At 42.1% G+C, this 24,285-nt stretch overlaps 1 protein-coding gene across 10 annotated transcripts in view; it reads left to right on the top strand.

Annotated features, from left to right (window-relative positions):
• unc13c (unc-13 homolog C (C. elegans)) overlaps positions 1-24,285 on the top strand; it is a 794,870-nt gene that overhangs the window by 633,594 nt on the left and 136,991 nt on the right. For all 10 annotated transcript variants that reach the window (XM_085968792.1, XM_085968791.1, XM_085968790.1 and 7 more), the window contains 4 exons: positions 11,489-11,615; positions 16,546-16,642; positions 16,837-16,980; positions 19,946-20,023. In XM_085968792.1, coding sequence (XP_085824918.1) covers positions 11,489-11,615; positions 16,546-16,642; positions 16,837-16,980; positions 19,946-20,023 — 446 coding nt within the window. The remainder of the gene's footprint in view (positions 1-11,488; positions 11,616-16,545; positions 16,643-16,836; positions 16,981-19,945; positions 20,024-24,285) is intronic.

The following is a 24,285-nucleotide window of genomic DNA, read 5'->3' as shown; positions in this document are numbered from 1 at the left end:
AATTGCGATGTCACTTCCTCTACCTCACATCCACTTTGTATAGTTACAGATAAGAAACACAACATTTTTTAAGACCAAAAATGCCATTTAACTAAAGTTTAGGCCCTTGAACTTGAATGGCTAAACTGCCATTCTAATTGAGATATTAGTTTTTAATACAGCCTTCCAAAAGAGAGTTTCACTGTAAAATGTTTCTAACTAATGAACAGTGAGAACATTTTGAGTGGGAAAATTGTAACTTCTCAATGTATAATTGTTGTACTTTAATGAGGACACTTTGACATGAAATTTTACATCAGTGTTGATAAAACAGATGAGACAGATACGCTTGATAGCTACAAGAAGTAAATTGTACAGAAATAAAGCCAATTAAGCACCAACAATCTCAAGTTCCAAATTCCAAGTACTGTTTTCCAGTGCTGTGGGCTGAGTCTAATTAATTCATGAATCACCAGTCTGTACCCTTGTATTTAAGTTTGATTGAGGAGATAGAGTTACACACTGAAGACATTTAGACATTATGAGCTGTTATTATCTCCGAGAGCCTGCTATGACATGTTGAAGAAAGCACTGAGGCAAAGCAATTTCCTACAACAGATCAGAAATTGACGCAAAGTAGTTCTATGTAGAATCTTACAGCCAGCAATGTAGAGGGAGCAGAATTTCATCCCATCACCCTGGCTAGATTATTCCAGAGATAAAAGAATAGTGTGCTAACCCACTGAACCACCCAATTCCCCAATTTCTAAGCCTAAAAAATCACTGGTAATATTTATTTTCAATGGGTTAATGTCTTCATTAATATAGCGAGAGAAGCATTTCTTACGAGTATGTGAAGTGTTGGTCTACTGACAGCGGCAACTTTCATTTCTAGAATCACACTCGCAAAAGACATGTGAGCTGGTAAAATCAGAAGCTATAATTTTATGATGGCACTCAAAGGTAATGTCATATTGACTTCTTTCTGATACTTCCTCGTGTATCCTAAACTGTAAAATGTTAGCGGAACATTGCAAAACAAAATGATGGAATTGGTGCAGGATTCCCACGGAGATGTAACACTGTCTAGATAAAAGCACTTCTTCCAAACATCTGGTTGAGTGTTCTTTAAGGAAATTCTGTTGTTGTCTTTCTGATTAGAAGAGCTGTCATGATCTATAAATAAGTAATCTGCAATCAACTATGTATAAATACAAGGTTGTATTGACTTAACACACAAACATTTCACACACATAATACAGATAGTTCTGCCTCCCAAATAGCACAGACAAACAGCATATCTATCCTCCAGTGGGAGGGGTGTGTTCCACAGCTGGAGGCAAGCATAAAGTAAATGAACTTTGAATCCACATCATGAAGATGAAATTTATAGATTTTGTAACTCATAAGTGTCCAGCAGTAACATGGTTTAGCCCAAATCAGTCATCTCCAAACTGTCATAACGGACCTTCTGATTTTCAGGTAAGCAGGCAGCATAGACAAAATGCTTTGAAAGAAGCCCTATTCTGAATCTATATCGAGATCTTTACACCAGTGAAATAGATCAATACTGAAGTAGGACCGTAGAATATTGTGGTTACTCTAGCTTCATTCAGCCTTAAGTATTGGTCTACAAGAACTTGATCCTGAATTTCATCGTGTGGAGATGCCGGTGTTGGACTGGGGTGGACAAATGTAAGAAGTCACACAACACCAGGTTGTAGTCCAACAGCTTTATTTGAAATCACAAGCTTTCGGAGTGCTGCTCCTTCGTCAGGTGAAGTGGAGAGATGCATATAGACACAGCTTATATAGTCAGAGAATAATGCCAGATGATTACAGGTAATCTTTCTAACTGCCATTTATCACACCTCGGCAGAGAGATAATCATAGCAATCAAAGGTGTGAATGGTGTCCAAACAGGTCAGTCAGGAAAACATTACATCAAAGAACAATGAGGTGGGGTCACAAGGGGTCAAATGTTGCAGATCCTGGGGTCTGTATGAAAAACAAAAAACAGAAAACAGACAACATTTTTTTTGCTGGAAATCACAGCAGGTCCGGCCGCATCTGTGTAGAGAGAACAAGCCAATGACGACTCGAGTCTGGATGACCATACGTCAGGTGGGGTTACATGTAGCGTGACATGAACCCAAGATCCCGGTTGAGGCCATCCTCATGAGTGCGGAACTTGGCTATCAGTTTCTGCTTGACGATTTTGCGTTGTCGTGTGTCTCAAAGGCCGCCTTGGAGAATGCTTACCCGAAGATCGGAGGCTGAATGTCCTTGACTGCTGAAGTGTTCCCCGACTGGGAGGGAACGCTCCTGCCTGGCGATTGTTGCGCGGTGTCTGTTCATCCGTTGACCGAATTCTCTTCAAAACATTTTGGGGGGAAAATTCAGTTGTTTGCGCCTCCCATTAACGCCTTAAGAGGGCGCTAATGGGGCGCAAATCAACTAGCGCCCGGGCATGGCGATATTTGCGCCGCTCGCGAAATTAACTAGACATTTTGCGGCGATGCTAAACACTACCGCCACGATCTCCTGCGCCGGCAGATCGTGACGTCAGTCGAGTGCGCAATGCCCCGGTAGCGCCCCGGACTGGATATTGAGTGGCGGCCCCTGCCTTACCGCCTGCTGCTAGCAACGACGGGTTGAGGGGAGCGTTTTGCAGTCAGAAAGGGACTGGGGGAGCGCTATTTAAAGGTGACCACTTCCTGCCTTTTTTTGTTGGTGACATTTTTGCACCACGCATTCTGAGAGAGAGAGAGAGAGAGAGAGAGAGACTTCTGGAGAGATTCAACGCTGTGTGAAGGAGTTTTGGGTACTGAGCAGCACTATGCAGGTTCATTTTGATTTGCCCTTCCTTGCTTCACCAGCGCTCTGAGTTAGCGCCTTGCTGCTCGGCCTTTGCACCTGAAGACAGGTGTGAAGCGCCTGATTTAGCGTTCCAATCACCTCCAGGAACAATAAAAGCCAAGTTTGCCGTCGAAGGCGATAATTAGCGGCAGGCGCTAAACTTTGCGCACGGCCGATAATGGCACCCCAAACGGGGCGATTCTGAATTTTTCCCCTTTGTTTATGCACCAGAAATTAGAGGGACACCATTGGTCACCAACTAAATAATGCCACTGTATTTCCGAACAACTTGTTTCCCATTGCCCCAGCAGTCAGCAACCCTTGTGTCAAGCCCCCATGTTATCACTAACATTTCATTTATAACAATCATAACCAGCATTACAGGAGTTTGAGGGAGTGTGATTACCAGTTTACTGATGTCTCCAAAGCATCATCCAGCAGATATTCCCCTTGACTTGATATAATCAAATAAAGTGGCAAAGTAACATCATGTCAAGTCAGCCTCAGACATCTTTGTAATACAAAATGTGTTGACTGGTTATGACAAGGTTCCCATTTATTAAGGAACCAAAGAAAGCCACTTTGTGTTATTGAAAGATTTACAGCACATAAGCTTCCGTTTTGCGTAGCTGAGAAAGTATTTATCATTAGAAAGGAAGAGAAAGACTCAGATTTATATCGCACCTTTCACGACCACCGGACGTCCCAAAGTCATTTACAGCCAATGAAGTACTTTTGGAGTGTAGTCACTGTTGTAATGTAGGAAACACGGCAGCCAATTTGCACACAAGCAAACTCTCTCAAACAGCAACATGAAAATGACCAGATAATCTTTTTTTTGAGGGATAAATATTGACCCAGGACACTGGGGATAACTCCCCTGCTCTTCTTAGAAATAGTGCCATGGGATCTTTTACATCCACCTGAGAGAGCAGACAAGGCCTCGGTTTAACATCTCATCCGAAAGATGGCACCTCTGACAGTGCAGCACTCCCTCAGCACTGCACTGGAGTGCCAGCCTAGATTTTTGTGCTTAAGTCCCTGGAGTGGGACTTAAACCCACAACCTTCTGTCTCAGAGGCGAGAGTGCTGCCCACTGAGCCACAGCTGACACCAGTAGAGAGAACCTGGTCTCATTAAAACACTGTATGTAGAAATATTTTAAAAATTGAACGTCAATGCTCTATATTTAGAAGAAAGAAAATTGAATTGCTAATTTAATGGTCAATAGATAATTGGATTATTCATTTTGACCTTACCATTGATTTGAAATCAAAGAGGTGGAAACAATAGAAATATCAACATATAAATTACAGCAATATTTCACTGCTTTGGGCAGCTGCCGAATTTCAAATGCTTTAATTGCAGTTTCTACAAAGTGGGCAGCTGTTTAGAAAAGTATATTATAGATTGCAGTTAATTGTATATACTAAGTAATAATGAATTTTGAGTGTTTTGTGAGTTTTTTTGAGAAAACTCCAAATTTTCACCAGAATATTCTGGTATGTATTTTCTAAACTTGGAGAATAGCGTAATGAATTTTTAAGTGTTAAATGAAACCGAAAAATGAGTTTTGAAAGCTTAAAAAGTAGTATTCCATTGCTGTTTAATGCATTCAAGGCACTAAAATATACCTACCAACCAAGCACCACAATGTGCTGAACCCACCTACAGAGTACATGGCAATGAAGCTAAACAACATTTAGGAGACCTGTGTTATGGTGCTAGCCTTTCCTTTTAATAAATTAATAGATTGGAAAGATTCATTAATGTTGTAAAATACAATATACCTTGTGGTAAGAGGGCGCCATATGTCCAGAATCAGATAAGTAATTTCACTTTTTTTTAAGGTTTTTACTGGCACATCTTCACTTTTGCCCTTGTTCATGGAACCCTCATTCCTGGGCACCTTCATCTTGGGCACCTTTTGGAGGCCACTGAATACCTTTATGCAGTCATTCAATTATTGGCCTATTTAAGCTCAGACCAATCATTGGCCAGTAGTTGGGGGAAAGTGGTCTCGTAGTTCGTAATATGTGTTTTCCCCCCCCAAAAGATTTTTTTTTTTGTAATTAACTCTCTGAATGCCAAGGGCGAGTTTACTCATCAGGATGTTGCCTGACTCTGGAGGCCGAGTTTGTTCTTAGTTTTGAGCCATTAGTCCAGGCTTTTGTTTGGCTGAAAGGTTTTTGGAAGACTTTCAACTTGCTGTTCACACAACGACGTTGGCCCGAGGCACGAGCCCTTTTCATCAGATTCGTGCCTAATTAAAAATTTGATGGGCGAGTGGCCAGCATGAATCACACTGGTGAGTGGGCATCTCGCCCATTAAGGGGGGAGGGATTTTGGACCGGCGCGACGTCAGTTCCTAATGGCCTGCACCACTTAAAGGGAGGTGCAGTACTCGTTGTGAAGCTCGACTGAAGGCTGCTCGTGTACTGGAAGGCAAAAAATGTTGACTGAGAGAACGCCAAGATTCTCCAATAATACCCTCGAGGTTTTAGTGGAGGAAGTAAGGAGAAGGAAAAATATCCTATTTCCAACAGATGGGAGAAGAGTGCCCCACCACACTGCCAGGGTAGGATGGCCAGAGGTGGCTGATCATGTCAATGCCAGAAGGTTAGCCCCTTGGACCTGAAAGCAGTGCAAAAAGGAAGTTGAATGACTTGACGTGGGCTGCTATGGTAAGCCTCCCATTCACAGTCTTGTTTCATTGTCAGTACAACCCTGCACCATTTTATTGTGACAGCATCAATGAAAATGTTGACCTTCCTTGCTTCACATTCATCATAGAATCATAGAGCTCTACAGCACAGAAGGAGGCCATTCGGCCCATCTTGTCTGTGCCGGCCGACAAAGAGCTATCCACCCTAATCCCACTTTCCAGCACTTGGTCCGTAGCCTTGCAAGTTACCGCACTTCAAGTGAATATCCAAGTACTTTTTAAATGTGGTGAGGGTTTCTGCCTCTACCACCCTTTCAGGCAGTGAGTTCCAGACCCCCACCACCCTCTGGGTGAAAATATTTCTCCTCAAATCCCTTCTAAACTTCCAAACAATTACTTTAAATCTATGACCCCTGGTTATTGACCCTTCTGCTAAGGGAAATAGGTCCTTCCTATCCACTTTATCAAGGCCCCTCATAATTTTATACACCTCAATAAGGTCTCCCCTCAGCCTCCTCTGTTCCAACGAAAACAATCGCAGCCTATCCAATCTTTCCTCATAGCTAAAATCCCCCAGAACCAGGCAACATCCTTGTAAATCTCCTCTGCACCCCCTCTAGTGCAATCACATCCTTCCTGTAATGTGGTGACCAGAACTGCATGCAGTATTCTAGCTGCAGCCTAACAAGTGTTTTATACAGTTCAAGCATAACCCCCCTGCTCTTATATTCTGTGCCTCACTAATAAAGGCAAGTATCCTGTATGCCTTCTTAACCACCTTATTCCTTATTCCTCTCATCCAATCATTGCAACACCCTTCTCCTGCTGTTACATCCAAACTCTGTCAGTGCCACTGCTCTCAAAATTAATGCCCTTGCTTGTACACACCTGATGCTTGCAGACAAACTGTTCTACCCTCACACATAGGTGTTCAGAACTCTTCAGCACACCAGTCGCGAACACACTCCCTACTAAGGGCTCTCCCTATTATTGGTTAGGGAGTGCACACAACAACAACAACTTAACGCGTTTAACTTAGAAAAACAAACGAAGGCTCTTAACAAAGCGATATCAATAAAAACATTTTTGACACCAAGCCACAGAAGGAGATATCAGAACAGATGACCAAAAGATTGGTCATTTTAAGAAAGACTTGCATTTATGTCGTGCCTTTCACGATCACTGGACGTCAAAAAGCGCTTTACAGCTAATGAAGTACTTTTGAAGTGTAGTCACTGTTGTAATGTAGGAAATTGTGAGTGTGTGATGGGAGTGTGTGTTAATATCTTTAATATCTTTAATCTGTATCTAAACAGTGATGTATCTGACCTGCGAGTGTTTGATGGGGCAGTGTAGAGGGATCTTTACTTTTGATCTAACCGCTGCTGCAGCTACCCTGAGAGTGATTGATGGGCAGTGTAGAGAGAAGTTTACTCTGTATCGAACGCATGCTGTACCTGCCTTGGGAGTGTTTAATGGGACAGTGTAGAGGGAGCAGCCAATTTGCACACAGCAAGCTCCCACAAACAGCAATGTGATAATGACCAAACAATCTGCTTTAGTGATGTTGAGTGAGGGATAAATATTGGCGAGGACACCGGGGAAAGTCCCCTGTGCTTTGAAATAGTGCCATTGGATCTTTTATGTCCACCTGAGAGAGCAGACGGGGCCTCGGTTTAACATCTCATCCGAGCTGATGAATCAGCTGAAAGTACTGCCGCCAATGGTGGAGTGATTAAAATCGGGGACACGAATGAGGCCAGAATTGGATCATTCCATGCGGAACTTAACTGGTACCAACAACTCATTTTAAAAATTGGAATACTGAAAATAAATAAACAATAACATCTTTGAACATCACCTCCAGATTTCAAAGCCTTGCATTATTATTTATGCTATTTTTGCTGCATGAGTTTTCTTGAAGGATATTTATATTTGTATTAAATAAAAAAAGTATTACTATTAGAAAGCTTTTACTCCACTGTGCAATGCTGCTTTTATCATTGTTCACTAAATTTTGATAAATCAGTTGGAGTAAAAAAAATTAAATCTGATGGTTCTAAGAAAAAAATATATATATTTGAAGCCAGTAGCCAAGTTATATTTTTTTCTGTGGTTTATTCCTGAAGCAATATAATTTTCTCTCATTTCTAAAACATTCCCTCATTTAAGGCCTGTTCAGCAGGAAAAAATAAAATTGTGAATGTTTTTAGAGCTTGTCCAATATGCTATTAGGAAGGTTTTGAGTCCAAACCCTGGCCCAGTGTCAGCTGTGGTTCAGTGGGTAGCACACTTGCCTCCGAGTCAAGGTTGTGGGTTCAAATCCCATTCCAGGGATTTGAGCACAAAAATCTAAGCAGTGCAGTACTGAGGGAGTGCTGCGCTGTCGGAGGTGCCGTCTTTCGGATGAGACATTAAACCAAGGCCCTGTGTGCTCTCTCAGGTGGACGTAAAAGATCCCATGACACTATTTTGAAGAAGAGCAGGAGTTATCCTTGGTGTCCTGGCCAATATTTATCCCTCAATCAACATACCAAGAACAGATTATCTGGTCATTATCACATTGCTGTTTGTGGAATCTTGCTGTGTGCAAATTGGCTGCCACGTTTCCCACATTATAACAGTGACTACACTTCAGAAAAGGTACTTCATTGGCTGTAAAGTGCTTTGAGACGTCCGGTGGTCATTAAAGGTGCTATATAAATGCAAGTCTTTTTATGCCAGGTAGGGAGCTCGACAGTTTTCCTCAGAACCCCAGATTAGAGAGAGCAAAAGTATCAGCCAGGTTCCTGCTCCTGATTGAGCTTCAGTAACCCTGTTGTAAAATGCATGTGTGTGGTCATCAGATGAGGAGAGGATCAGTCGCAGATGTGATGCCCACCACAGTCAAATAGCCTGGCCACACTCTCTCTCAAGGCTCACACGTAAAATATTGCCACTTGGATGAGATACCAGGTGACGCCTCTGGAACCAAACCCCAGCATACAGCAGTATTTTCAGGAAAAGGGAGAAAAAAACTGAATGAATGAAAAACTCACTGTTTTGTGGTGTAGTTTTGTACCTAACTAAACAACCCTTTCTGAAACATTTTGAATTTTGTTACTCGTGCTCTCATTAACAGTTGCAAAAGTTTTATTTTAGAAATACAATTAAGACAGCAAATCTTTTGATGTATCATGGGGAAATGATGCAGTTGAAGACAAAGGGTGATTCTGAGATCCTGTGATCCTCCCTGCAGGGAGAAGCACTCGCAGCCGGTGCAGGTCAGAGAATCGGGGCTACAATGTTACAACCTAATCTTCCCGCTGGAAGTGTGGGATTGCAGATCAATCCCCTGCCCCCATCCCATAATATAAATAGAATGAGCAAACTCTGAAACTAGCGGGTGTTCATTTGAACACGGGCAAAAACACACAATAGCATTAAATAATCTTCCATATTTTTCCACAGGAGCTTTGGGTAGCAGCAGATATTTGAAATGATAAATCTATAGATTGTGCAGCTTTAATCTTCAGAAAGAAAGCATTGGTATTGAATTGAAAAACACACACTTGAGCGAGGGGCATAGCTTAAAGATGATGAAATCATTTTTTAGAATGGATATTGGGAAGAACAGCTTTACACAAAAAGTGGTAAACACTTTTGGGAAGGTCTTCATGGTACAATAACGGAGGTGAAAACCTTAGATTCATTCAAAGGACAGTGGGCACGATCGAGGTATGTCAGTTATTCCGCTACTGGGTGGATGAGCTTAAAATGGGCTTCCATCATCTGTGTTTATCTTGTAATGGCCAAATAAATACAACCTGACGTCAATTTGACCTGAATAGTTTTTTGGTGAGGGAAGATTTGCAGATTGAAAGATGCTTGAAAACTTCCAACTCCCATTCAGAAAGGAATGAGGGCCTTCCCTTTTCTTTTTTTTAAAAATATACTTTTGACAATCTTCAGTAATGGATCCACTCAAAACTTTAAGTACAATGTTCCTGTGAAAGTAAAATAATTTAGTATATATCAGTATTTCATGATTAGAACATAAACTAGTTCTGTGTTATTAATTCTGACTATCCTTACATTTAGTCATGAGTAGTAAATGTGGTTTTCCTTGAAAGTGCAGTTTGTGTATGTGTGTTTAAATATGGTGAAGCAACAAATTACAGCTATTTAACTTGGAAAAAGAGATTAGCTAGAGTTCATGTTTCATATTGCCACTACTGTAGAAAGAAAAATCAATAATTACAGTGTTTTAAACATATCCTTTTTGGGATTAAAAATCAATAAATATTGAGGTGAAGCTGAAACACCTTAATAACAGAGGTACACTAGACTCTTTCTAATACAAAAGCAAAATACCGCAGATGCTGGAAATCTAAAATAAAACAGAAAATGCTGGAAATACTCAGCAGGTCAGGCAGCATCTGTGGAGAGAGAAACAGAGTCTTTCTAATGCTGTTTTTGGAAGCATACAAATTATAGTGAGTGGTGTATAATTGATGTCTTATTCGGCTGTCTTTTCTCCTGGAAGGTACAGTAAACAGCATTTCCTGATTCTGCAGCACATGTTTTCCATTTTCATTGCTCTCTTCACATTGCATTTTCAAAGAGTAAAAACAAAACTATATTTAAAAGGGAGCAGATTAGCCAGTTGCTGTTGCAGCACATTTATATAATCAACTAACAAATCAGCTGGAAATTGCGAGAAGCATACCAAGGTTTTAAAAGCCAAGACAGTGCCCAGTGTAACGTTGTTATTGATGATAATGGCAAATAGGAATACTGTATATCAAAAATGTTTCCCCATCATAGTACACATTTGGAGCAACATTGAACACTGTTGAAATAACCCTTCCTAAGCTGTAATAAGGAGAACATGCTGCCATCCTGAACTTGTAGGAGATATTCAGATTAGACCGTCTCCAGTGATGGTCCTTGAGGTCATTTTCCTGGTTACAAAATAACTTCAGGTGGCATTTCCGTGCCTTATAATGCACTGTCTCGCTTAAAAATCATCATACTTAATGGTAACACTGAAACATAGCTGTTAACACTGCTGTGCTGGCACCATAAATACATTCTTTGTAGTAACAGCTGAGAATCATGATTTCCATTGTGGATGTATTAAAGTACACCTGTACATGGCTCTTTCATTTGTTCCCTTAAAAGAGGGCAGCAGCTATTCTAATTTGCCCGATCGTGTGAAAACAGCTTTAGCAAAATCGGAGGCTGGAGCAAGTATAAAAATATCACACAAAGTTGGCAGGATTCGTCAACAGACCATTCTTGTTATAAGGATTTGCTGAAATCATTGGGGAGTTCCCGTCACAGCTATTCCTTTCATAGTTTCGCCAGATGTTTATTAATACAAAACGTGCTAATAGGAGCCTCAAGTTGACCATAGTAAGGGCTTTTACAATGGGTTTTTCCTCAGCCGCATGAAATGTTTTGGAGTTTGCAATCTTCCCTGTATCCGTGTTCAGACCTCATAAATAGGAAGGTACTGTACTGTGGTTATGTCTTGATCAAATCCTAAGATAGTTATTTTGTAGTTACAGCATAAGTGACATTGTTCTTGCATGGATAAAAGCAAATCAGTCTTTCAGGTTCACTGTGGCTGTAATTGTGGCTATATCTCAAAGTTCCAGATGGTCTTGTGTGTCACTATATAGGATCACAGTGACAGTGTTCACCAGAATGTTAATTTTCTGAATCTATTACTCTTCAAGTTATTGCACAGGTTATCAGTTTCAAAATGTGTAATGCTTTGCAAGTAACCACAGAAAAACAGTGGCATTAATCCACTATATAGAAATTTGAATAATTTAATAGTTTTTTAATAATAGCATTGTATCACTGAAATGTAACATTAGACTTCAATACTGGTGTACTTTATTAAAGTTTAAAAATATGAATCATCCATTTATTGATGTACTTCTTATTCAGAGAAATAAAAAAATGACGTTATTTTCCTTCTGTACTTTATAACAGAGCATGAAAAACATCGACTATGCAAGAGTGCTGATTATATGAATTTACACTTCAAAGTCAAATGGTTTTATAATGAATATGTGCGAGATCTTCCAGCTTTCAAAGATGCTGTAGCAGAATATTCTTTGTAAGTAATGAAATTTGTATTCCTTCTTATTTATCAGGCAGAACATAGTTACATCCTTAAAAAAAATTCTCATACATGAGCTGATTGGTTACCATTACCTGAGGGGGAAAAATGTCTAAGAATTGGGTAGTGGGTCTGTTACACCTAGGGCTTTAAGTCTAAGTTATTCAAATTGGCAATTATCAAACACCATGTGATGCTGCTAATTTTTTCATAGTGTTGGGTGTTATAAATCTCATCATTCATCAAGAAACTACTCGTGAAATAACGCTGGACGGCCAGCTGGTGGCGCCGTCCAAGGAGTATAAATACTCGGGCGTGGGCCCAGCCTGCCAGGGACATTTTGTAAGACAAGGTACTAGTGAAGTACAACTAGACCTCCATGTTCTGAAACAAGTTGATTAAAGCCTTGCTTTATACTCAAACCAAGTGCGTAGTGAGTTTTATTATGTCATTGGGGATGTAAGGTTTCATTTTTTTTTAAATCCTGCATTTATTGGTGGGAAAGTCATTTGGCGGGGTGAAATTCGACTTCAGCAGTCACACAAATCGGGCATTAGTGAATTGTTAGCTCATTTTACACCCCACCCGATTTTCTTTTCTGATGCACTATTGTATGTTTTGTACTACAGCCGAAGTTGTAGCATTTTCGCCACTGAGTCAGAGATTGTGGGTTCAAATCCCACTCCAGACACGTGAGCACAAAAAATCTAAGCTAACACGCCAGTTAAAATGTGGAGTACAAGCACAGTGGCCGCGATTTTGCCGGCACTCAGAGGGCGGGTTTGGAGGCGGGTCAAAGGTTAAAATCGTTTTGATTGACAGCGGGTTTGCGATCCCGCCGTCAGCCCGCCTCCAAACAACTTTCCCCAGTGTCGGGTCTCCGATTTACGAATGGACCTGACACCTAACAGCGGGAAGTGGATTAAAGGCAATTACCTGCCTATTAACAGGTAGTTGCCAGTAGTTGTCAGCTTATTTTTGAATTTTGCCACCTCTGGCTCGGGTTTCCTGACATCCCGACACCAAGCCAGGTAAGTGTGACGTGTTGTGAGTCTGCTGTAATGTTTCTGGATTGATGACAGCTGCAGAAGTGGTATGAATATTCCAATGTTGCACTGGTGAGTCTCAGAGGAAAGAAAATGTTGGGAACTGCATTTTTAATACATTTACACTTTTCTTTAGGTTACAAGTTTTTAAAACCATGTCCAGTGCCACCTCATTGGGAGAACCTCTCTCACCAGTGACAGATCACTTCTGCCACCTCACCTGCAGCTGCCATCTATTCCAGCCTATGGAGGGAGTCATTGGAGAGCCTGGGTGCAAGCGGTCACCTTTGTGCAGTGATTGTCAGTGTTTGCAGCGCCTCAATGCTGACAAACACTGAGAAATCAACTGTCAAAATAAAATTGTGCGTGGCCCCTTTAAGGAAACTGGCAGATGATGCATCATCAAATGACGTCAACTGACCCGCTTCCTGTTAATTGGCCGGCAAGCCCGCAGGGCCGGCTGAACAAGGTCAAACAAGGCAAAATCATGTTTGTGGGCCGGATACAGTTGGGGGCGGGACTGGAAGCCGGAAACCGCCAGGCCCGCACCCAACCCGCCTCCATTAATAAAATCATGGTCTGTGTGACTGTGGCACAAAGTTGTGAATAAGACCTGATCGACTAATTATTTAGACTTTTATTGTGCGGTAAGTTTCAACTCCACAGTCTGCGCAGTCTACCAGCACCCGCCCCTGGCTCCGGGTGGGTGGGAAACGACAAAATCCAGCCCTATGTGTCATGACCATATTGAGGGAACCTGGACAAGGCTTTCATTTTATTCAAAATACTATAGATGTTTATGATGAGCAATGTTAAATCAGCTAACTAAATTACAAAGAACAGCATATAAGGCAAGTCTTGGTCTACTTATTTTCTTCTACCAAAGGTTGTATTTATGAGATTTGGATCAAAAAGATTCAAGTTTACACGTTAAGGCCATAGTGACTTCTGGTAAGGTTGGAGAAGTACACATTGGTCCCTTCTACCTTAAGTTCAGTTCTGCTCACAACACCTCAGCTGCCCTGGCCAGAGTCACAAATGGAATCTCCTCTTCTGTGACTGTGAAGCACTATTACAGAAACCAGTGCTTGGTTTACTGAGGTACTTCGCAGCTGAATGATGCAGTAGTTAAATGTTGTTCCTGCTGGGTTTCCAGTCACCCTAGTGGAGCCCTTTGCTTCAGATAGGTTCTGCCGGTTGCGCTGTCACATTTAGCAGGCTTCTCATGCTTTCAGCCTTCTCGGCAAATGCAACAGAATTTTTTGCAGCTCTAGGTAGGAAAGCTTTCAGATGTTACCCTCTGGTTAGCATGGTTGTACAGGGTTCTCCCTGGGTCATTTTGTCCTTTTAGTTCAGGTGCGAGAACAAATCCTAAGGTCAGTCTCCCAAGTCCTCCTTCATTGCAGAAAGTCAATTCCCTCAGAGATTCATTCTAAACTAGCGGAGTGAGAATAAGATGTATGGACATTCTTGTGTGCAGGAGGTATGCGCTGGAGCCTTGAGCACGTATGACCTATTAGCAGACGCATCTCAGTTACAGTCACTGATTTGGTTTAAGCAGGGTCTTTTTTTAACAAGCATTTCTTACTCTTTGATGAACAGATGCAGACTACAATGCTGCAGCATCAGTAGGTAGTGGTGCAAGCCCTTATCTCAGTGGCTAAGTCTGCATTTCATGGTATTGTGTTTCATCATATGGCCTATTACGTCCTTCTCTCCCTTGGGAATTGGGAATTGCAATAGCAACTAATCAGCTTCCATTTGAAGGGAAAAATGATGTTGCTGGTCAAACGGAAGTATAATTAAAAGATTCTTAATCTTAATCTAAAGCTATATCTTAATTTTGCTCTGGATTATACCCATGTCCACCTACATTTTGAGAGATGCAGGGGTTTTTGACCAACTTAGCCCAGCTTTCCCAGTGCAATAAGCGAAGTTCTCCTCCAGGGGCTTGCATCATGACTCTGCACAGCAATCTGGCTCCTCTGCAGTCTGTCATCAATGGCTCAGCCCTCTACTGATCCAATTAGGTGACCATTCTCATTTATATCATTATAGAATCATACAGCACAGAAGGAGGTCATTCAGCCCACCGAGCATGTGGCGGCTCTTTGAAGGAGCTGTCCAATTAGTCCCGCTCACCTATTGGAGAGGCAAAACAAGAGCATGAGGAAAATCAAATGAGAGAGACAAACAGGAAAGGATGTTTGCCACAGCAAACGATAAGAAGACCAACTAGGACCTTTCCATCAAACATGGAAATATATCAGAAGAGATCAGCTTAAGGAGGCAATAGTTTATTCAGGAGGCGTATAAAGAACTGTGTGCTTGATGGCAAATGACTTCCAAACTTCCCTTCAAATACAAAACCCAAATAGACATACCTCAGAACCCTGGACTTCATATCACAAAAGTGGTTTTACTGTGCACATATATATTTACAGCAAGTGTGCCTTTTTAATTACCGTGCCTACCCCTGGTGCCTCTCAATGTTGTTTTTAAACCTATCCTGATTCTTACAGGGCTTGACAGGGTAGATGCAGGGAGGATGTTTCCCCTGGCAGGGGAGTCTAGAACCGGGGTCACAGTCTCAGAATAAGGGGTTGGCCATTTAGGACTGAGATGAGGAGAAATTTCTTCACTCAGAGGGTGGTGAACCTTTGGAATTCTCTACCCCAGAGGGCTGTGGAGGCTCAGTTGTTGAGTGTATTCAAGATAGAGATCGATAGATTTTTGAATATTAAGGGAATCGAGGGATATGGGAATAGTGCAGGAAAGTGGAGATGACGTAGAAGATCAGCCATGATCTTATTGAATGGCGGAGCAGGCTCGAAGGGCCAAATGGCCTACTCCTGCTCCTATTTCTTATGATCTTAAGGGTCAAGGATGCCAATGTGCCTGGAATGCTTGTAGTATTATGAGGCAACCCTTGTATCAGAGCTTCTAAGTTCCAGGTGGACTCTTCAGCAGGCTCCATCACCACTCCCGGTGTGTCGACAGCCTGGTGTTGTAACCTGCCGCCAATATGAACAGCCATCTGAGTGTGCTGGCTAGAAATGAACTGTTATCATCATAAAGGTGGAATCTAGCCACATCATTTGTGTTGGGTCATGGATCTGATGCCCACTGACCAATTGGTCTCTCTTGAGTTATTTTTGTGATAGACTGGTTCTTTGTCCATCTCCTAGGCTTTGCCTAAAAGAGTTTACAACGTTAATTTGGCTTAGGAGCTTCCTTCTATTCCACTCCACAGAAGGATTGATTCCACAATGTGGGCTTTTAATTAAGTTCTATGTTACTACATAGATAGGACTACAGATAATAAGATTATCACCCTAGTTATTTGTTTCTTAAAATTCTAGGTATTCAGGGTCAAAGCAATGACTGGCTCATTAGCTGGTGAACTGCATTCTACTATACAGTCACCAAGTCATTTTACAATGACTTTTCAAGTTCTTTTAACTTTATGTAACTGTTTAAACTAGTGTAATATGCATTTGATACATAAGGAAAGGCATCTTAATGGTATTATTGATTTAAATGTATGCTAGTTCTTATTGAAAGAACTGAAGTTGATATATAGAGAATCCAGTCATATATCTACAGTAAGATCAGGTGAGTTCCAGGTGAAAAGTCTCTTAAAAGAACTGGAGTCACTCTCACTTTCCAAGTTGTGTACCTTCTTACACCCATGGTAAATGGAATACAATTCCCATTTGAAGAATAACTAAGGTAGATGAAAGGTGCCTATTATGCCTTTTAGAAAATGTGGTAAAGTGGCACATCAGTCCTACAGAATTAGTGAAAATATTTTAACGACGGCACACTAAATAAATATAATCTTGCATTTTAATATAACATCATCATCTGATTTTACTCAGGTGGTTTGAACCCTTTGCCATCGATTGGTTGGATGAAAATGAAGAAGTATCAATGGAATTTCTTCATGGAGCACTTGAGAGAGACAAAAAAGATGGGGCAAGTGTCAAAATCATTCTATGGGTTACCTTGCAGATAAAACACAGTACTTTATGACTATTTTTGTGAATTTTTACACCAACCACAAATGCCAGTTGGAATAGATTGTAAACTAAATTTGATATAATTCTCTTTCCTTTAGCTTGTTTTAAGAGATTAACCATTATGTATTATGTATATTTTGTCTAATCCAGTTCCAGCAAACCTCTGAGCATGCTCTGTTCTCTTGCTCTGTCGTGGATGTCTTCACTCAGCTAAATCAAAGTTTTGAGATTATCAAAAAACTAGAATGCCCTAATCCAGAGGCTCTGGCACATTTCATGAGAAGATTTGCTAAGGTACATTCATTAATGATCTTAAGACACATAAGTTTGGAATGTTAAAAAGTGGGAAATGTATTATATGGTGAATACTATGGGCTGGATTTTCATTGAGGAGGCGGGTAGGAGGCGGGACTACAACTTTTGGGGTTGTAGTCCCGCCTCCATCGAGTTCTAGCCAACCCATGCAATTTTGACTTGATTGACCTTGTTAAGCCTGCCCAGCGGGCTCAGCAGGCCAATTAAGGGCCACCCGGCAACAGATGACGTCACAGACTGAAATTTCATCTGTCAAGACCTTTTGACAGATGAAATATCAGCGATTGACAGCTGTTTGAAGCTGTCAAACACTGACAATCTGTACTCCAGGTTAATTCCTTCCTCTCAGGATGATTTAGAGATCTCCCCGGAACAGAAAGCTGAATGATGCAACTTTTGAGAGCTCGCGGCCATTCTGCTTTCTGTGCTGGTGAGATGAGGGACTCCGAGACCTGAAGGAAGGAAGGCTGTAAAGGTAAGTACATGTAAGTAAAACTTCTTTAAACACTTTACACACACCAAACATACTTACCTTTGCACTCATGCACCCATCACTCACCTGAACACCGGACATCTCGACCCCTCCAAGCCCTTCATCCCGACGGCCCGCCTCGCTAACTTGGCGTGGTTGGGAGCCGTCGGGAATCCCACATTTCACCAATGAAAATAGGGATTAGGCTAAAAACTGCCTGTTAACTACCTGTTAACAGGCAGTTAATTGGCACTAATCCCCTTCCCGCCTCGGGAAGGCGGGTCCCAGTGCGGGTCGGGTACCCACCTCCTTTGAAACTGGCATGGAGGCGGGTTGGGGGCGGGATGGGTTCGTGCCCCCCGATTTTGGGATTTTAACCCCCCACACGCCTCCAATCCCGCCTCCACGGCCCAAAGAAAATCCTGCCCTATATCTGCGTAGCTTCTGTTAACAGAAAAGCAGAGTTGTTACTCTATTTTCTTCCCTGGATTATCATTATGTTACTTTAACAGATACATTCAAGGAAGCTTTTCTGTATGATTTTACCATCCAGAAGTTATTCAATAAGATTAAATTTACAATAACTAAAAAAGCAACAAAAAATGCAAGCCGGAATTTTGCGGCGGGTTGGTGGCGGGTCGGGTGGGAAAGTGTTTTTTTTCACCGGGTCGGGAACCCGCTGTGAACCTGCCGCCATACACCTTTCCAATGTCGGGTCTGTCAGCGCTGAGCAGACCCGACCCGCAGCGGCGGGGACCCAATTCAGGTAATTAGTGGCTTGTTTAGAGCCACTTAAGAATGGTTTACAGCTTACCTTTTGCATTTGACAGCTCGCTCACGGGGTCCACACTGGTCATGGACCACATCTGTCAAGCTGAGGCAGGAGTCCAGTGGCCATTGAATCAGCTGATGACTTGACAGCTTCAAATGTAAAGTAAAAGCTCCCACCTTGCAGAGATACCTTCCCTCAGCCACAAGCTCTTCCTCACTGCATTTCTACAACAGATTCACCATACTGCAAGTCTTTGCACACAAGTCTCCATCCAGTCTGAATTCATTACCTTTCTCACCATTGACGATCGCTTCTGTCATCTCTACTTCATCTGCCATCTATTCCATCAACATGGGTGCCCTTTGTACTGTCTCACCTTGGTCCTCAGAATCCCACCACGATCAGCCCCAACACCAGCAGCACACCAGCAGCACCAATAACACTACCACCAACCTTCTCAGCAATCACCTGATGCTGCACAGGATAGAGGGCATCAGCACTCGACCACATTGCTGCCCGGGAGGCCAGGGATGGCCTCACCATGGCCACATTTACTTCACTTACACTGTACACCCTGGCTGTCACATGATGCGCCAGGTTGGCACCATCCCACACTAACACCATAAAGCATCCCTACAATGCCCAAGCCATTCCATTCATACTCATGACCATTGCGGGGGATACCGTTATATCTCACCGTTCACTGCAACTCACTAAGCCACTTCCAAAGGTGCACACAAATCTGTCCAAGAATGCAAAGTGTTGAAAATAAAGGTTTCAATGTTTGACAACACATTAACAGAAACTTTATATGACCATTGTATAAAACACCCAAGTGCCTACCCTTGTGTGTTGTTAGTTGGTATGATTGCACTAGGATGAGGGTGAGTGTGAGGGTTGGCTACTGAAATGTGGATGTGATAATATAGATAGAGAGGGATGGGTGGAGGTCTAAGGTAAGTTGGTGTGAGTAAGGATGTGCAGGAGTAGGGTAGGGAAGGCAGAGTGATGGGGATCTGATGAGAGGCACAGCAGGATCAGGTTGAGTGTGGCTTTGTACTAACGTTTCATGATCGACTGAGATCATTGAAATGTTTGTGGCACTGCACCCAGGTCCTCCTGATGACATTCCTGCTTGTGCCCTCCTCTGCAATGTGCAACCAGGTTGTATTGATCTCCTGGGGAGGTCTCTTCCACCCATGGGAAGGGAAGAGGACCTCCCTGAGTGCTGCAACTTCCTCCATAAGCATATGGAGGGAGTCATGGGAGAGCCTGGGTGCAGCCCTGTGCCTTTGTGCTGTAGAACACTGACGGCACAAATGTCATAATAAATTTGGACATGGTCCCTTTAAGGAAACCGGCTGATGATGCATCATCAAATTACGTCACCAGACCCTCTTCTTCTACTTGGCCGGGAAACGCGCTGGGCGGGCTTAACAAGCCCCATCAAGGGAAATTCATTTCACAGAGCGGGCTGGAGCCAGCAGCAGGGTCGGGGCCCACCTCCGACGTCGCCCGCCACAGACCTGCCGAAGTCAGCAAAATTCCGGCCGCAGTCTCAGTACATTATTACAAATTTTGTTTTCCATGCTGTGTTAGCGTCCATGAAGTATTTAATGTCCTATAATTATCTTGAGAAAAAATCACAAGGACTGTAATTGTATGAAACTTGGTGGTCATACTTTTCATTTTCATTGCAGACTATATCTAAAGTCCTCCTCCAATATGCTGCTATTATCGCAAAAGATTTCAACTCGTACTGTTCCAAGGAAAAACTGGTAGGTAAAGAGGTGCACATGGCCTGTGAACAATGTTCCCTTTAAGCTGAGCAGCCTCGTAGCCGCACGGCGCTCTGCAGGTCCCACGTAGTTGGTGAGCCGGCTTTTAAGTAGAAAAACCTCTCGTGCGCGGAATTTTGAATGGCTCGCGTAGCATGTTAAAGGGGCCACGCAGGCCAAAACAAAATTAGAGGGTACATTGCCCGTGAATCCTTTACTGCGGTAACAAAATTTACTACCAATGCTGATGTAGGATACTGGCTCGACAGCGGTGTATTTTCACTCTTTACTGGTGACCCAAATTGCATAAGTAGCAAATCCTGAGAATGCTGTGCCTGTCAAATAAATGCCCACTTCTCGGGGGGGGGGGGGAAAGGTTTATACCATATTCGTTGGAAGTGAGTTTGTTGCTGATAGTGTTAGTGAGTTTCCTCTGCGTTTCTCTAAATGGAGTTGTTTGATTTCAGGATTGTAGTTGATGGAGTTCAAGGTGTTATTTATTAAATCATGGAAATGCAAAGATATGTGAACAATTCAATTTCAGTTTTAAATTAACATTGTGTTTTGCTATGTTAACTTTAGTGATACAGACATTTGATGTTGTTTGGTGTGTTGCTAAGTGTCATACCATTTTATATTAGCAGGAAAGCTATTTTATTTCTACAGAGGATAGCATCTTATTAATGGATTAATTTATGAGAAAATATGCAGTTAGTAAATGTAATTGCTGTTAGAAACAGGGAATCCATAATAAATGAAATTTTTTAGTTCCATACTGTTGTTTACAGTAGGGCTTTCATGTGTGCGAAGGAGGCATTTGTCCATTTATCATCAGACTAATTAGAAACGAGTTAATGAATCGTTAAAGTAAGAATATTCAGTGTGCCTTATTTGAACTGTTCATTGCTCCTAGTTTATTAGTTATTAACCTTTGGACTGTATAATCCAAAAATGAATAAAAACAGTGTTTTATGGATTTTATTAGAAGTCAGTGTAACAGTGTAAAAAAATAAGGGTCATATTGCCGCAGACTTTCCACCTCGTCACAGCATCAAGCTCTCTTAGTATAACATAGATCGAATGTAATGAAGACCTCTTTCTTAAATTGTCCCCAACACTACATTTAGAAAATCCTCCCCTGCTGTACAATGGGACTGAGTAATGGGTAGACCTTAATGAAGGCCATTATATCATTTAGAACGAGTAGCCCTAAAGAGCTTTCAGAAAGAAAATAATCTTAATGTCAATCGCCTGGGTTGGTTTCGAACCTCCCTTGTGCCATGAAAGGACTGTTTGAAAATGAACATCAGCGCCCAGGTCAGTCCTCCTCACTCTTCATTCCCAATTGTTTTTATTTGTCACCTCAATTAGCATCTGAACAGAGATTTTTAAGGTTTTCAAGCATCCTCCTCACATAGCCTGAATTAATAACATTTGGTAGAGTCCCACTGGACATATGCATGTTGTTTCTGTAGTTTAGAGTAATTATGTGTTTTAATTAGGCTATGCAAATAAAACTACCAGTATCCGTAAGGTCTTCAACTGTAAATTTGTCAAAATTCTCACAGATGCTAACATTTTTCTGTGTTGCTATTTAAAATATGATCAGTTTCTGTCCACTTTTACTTCTATGATTCTTTCTTAAGAAACCTAGCTTAAATGACCTTAGTTCCACTATTGCCCGAAGATGATGATTTAAAACAATAATTTTAATTAGGCTAATTTATACCTTCTGGTTGCGACCTTCAAAAATTTCATGAAGCTCACCAGAAAAGCACAAAACAGAAGCTTTGCAAAAATGATTTATTACAGAGACCACAAGTGAGTCTCATTAAATCAAAAATAATGCTCTCTTAAACTAGATGGAAGGTCTTTAGAAAGCGCTTTTTCCTAATATAATGCTTTTAACGTAGAAAAACATCACAAACCACATAAGAGGGAAAAATAAAAAGAACAAATGCTGAGCAAAAGTAGGGGAGTTGAGAGAGATGACTGAAAGCTTGATCAAAAAGGTAGGTAGGGAGAGGAAAAATGGAAAGAAAGACTTGCATTTATATAGCGCCTTTCACGACCACCGGACATCTCAAAGTGCTTTACAGCCAATGAAGTACTATTTGAAGTGGAGTCACTGTTGTAATGTGGGAAATGCAGCAGCCATTTTGCGCACAGCAAGATCCCACAAACAGCAATGTGATAATGACCAGATAATCTGTTTTTGTTATGTTGGTTGAGGGATAAATATTGGCCAGGACACCGGGGAGAACTCCCCTGCTCTTCTTCGAAATAGTGCCATGGGATTTTTTACATCCACCTGAGCAGACAGACGGGGCCTCGGTTTAATGTCTCATCCAAAAGACGGCACCTCCAACAGTGCAGCACTCCCTCAGCACTGCACTGGAGTGGAGTGGAGTGTCAGCCTAGCTTTATGTGCTCAAGTCCCTGGAGTGGGACTCGAACCCACAACCCTTCTGACTCAGAGGCGAGGGTGCTACCAACTGAGCCACAGCTGACACTTATGAAGGATTTATGGAGCGATTTCCATAGAATAGGATGAAGCGGCTGAAGATTCTGCCACAATGGTGGGACGAAGGGAAGGCAAAGGTGCACAGAAGGGCTGAGTTAGAGGACCGAAGGGCGCAGGTGGGGACGCAAGGCTGATGGAGGCTGTAAAAATAGGATGAGGTAAAATTGCATTTACATTAAAAAATCCATGCATTAGAAGCACCCAGCAGGGATTATGAAGGCAAATGTGTGATTTGCCTTGACAAACAAGGGAGTGCACGTCTTTGCTTGGTGTCATCAGTCACTGCATGAATACTGGAGAAGAGATATATAGTTTATTGAAGGAACTTTGAATGAGACTTAGTGCATCTAAATTGTTGCTGCGTGAACTTTTATTCAAATGCACTAAGCGTCAGGCAGAGCTTATTACATATGTGGATCCAAACCTCTCTACATTCCACATAGCTCAATGATTTGCTTGCATCTCAGTTCTTTGATTTGAATCCAATTAAGCATCTGGTTAATGTAAGCTCCTGAGAAAGTACTGATGATCTAGCAGCAGTGGGCGATACCCAGGCAATGATCAAGTTAGCCAGAGGTGAACTCATAGGGCTAGAAATTCAGTACCTTAGCGCCTCCTGTTAGCGCCCGGGCGGGGCACTAAGGACTTAACGTACGGGCACGGCGATTCCAACGCCGCCCGGGAAATTCAGTCGCCATTTAACGGCAGCACTAACACTTAGCACCTGGCCCTCTAGCACCACTCAGACCGTGACGTCAGTGAGTGTGCAGCACCCCAAAATGGTCGATACCGAATTTTTCCCCCATTGTCTTTCACATTAGTGTCTGAAAAATTTTGAAATCCCACAATATTCAATTTGTTTTCATTAAAGCAGATATTTTGTGGTGAGTGGAAGTTCGTAATAGGTCATTCTTAATGGCACTTTTATTCCCCCAAATTTGACTACAAGAGAAATAGGTAGCCAAAACAATATCACATTGATTTTATACAACCAAAAAGAGGGGAAAAGGCAATCCAAGGAGACCATTTGTTCTACAATCTGCAAAGTCCAGACTAACAATGAAAACAGCAATAACAACAGAAAATGCTGGAAATACTCAGCAGGCCAGGCAGCATCCGTGGAGAGAGAAACAGAGTTAATGTTTCAGGTCTGGGACCCTTCATCAGAACTGGTCCCAGACCTGAAACGTCAACTCTGTTTCTCTCTCCACGGATGCTGCCTGGCCCACTGAGTATTTCCAGCATTTTCTGTTGTTATTTCAGATTTCCAGCATCTGCAGTATTTTGCTATTGTATTAATGAAAACAGCATGTTGTCTGACCATGTTAAATGGTGTCATATATTGTCAGTTTAAATTGGCCCTCCTCAAAAGGATGCTAGCTATTTTAATTCTGCAGGAATTGTCCGATTTTGTGCTTGTTGTAGTCCCTCGTTGAGCCTAAAAGCTCTCTTTATCCCTGTTTTCAAATTGTTTTGTTTATATGTTATTTTTCTTTCCTACTCTCCTAAAGACATTGGCCTAGAAATTGGGTTGAGGCGCCAAACTGGCGCCAAGTTCGCCTGGGCGCTGATTTTTGCGCTGCGTTGGGAGTAATACCGATCGCCAGAAATTCAGTTTCAGAAACCCTCGAGGGAGACGGGGCGAGGCTCGAGGCGCTCCGCGTCCGTCTTAGGGCGCTGAAACTGAATATCACAGCACAACGTGCCACAGCGCCACACGCTGCGGCACGGCACGCTG

Source organism: Somniosus microcephalus, chromosome 27 (assembly GCF_052327205.1).
Source record: "Somniosus microcephalus isolate GS21.2 chromosome 27, FLI_Smic_1.0, whole genome shotgun sequence".
Lineage (NCBI taxonomy): Eukaryota > Metazoa > Chordata > Chondrichthyes > Squaliformes > Somniosidae > Somniosus > Somniosus microcephalus.
The sequence above is the reverse complement of the archived record's forward strand: the minus strand, read 5'-3'. Positions and strand labels throughout refer to the sequence as shown.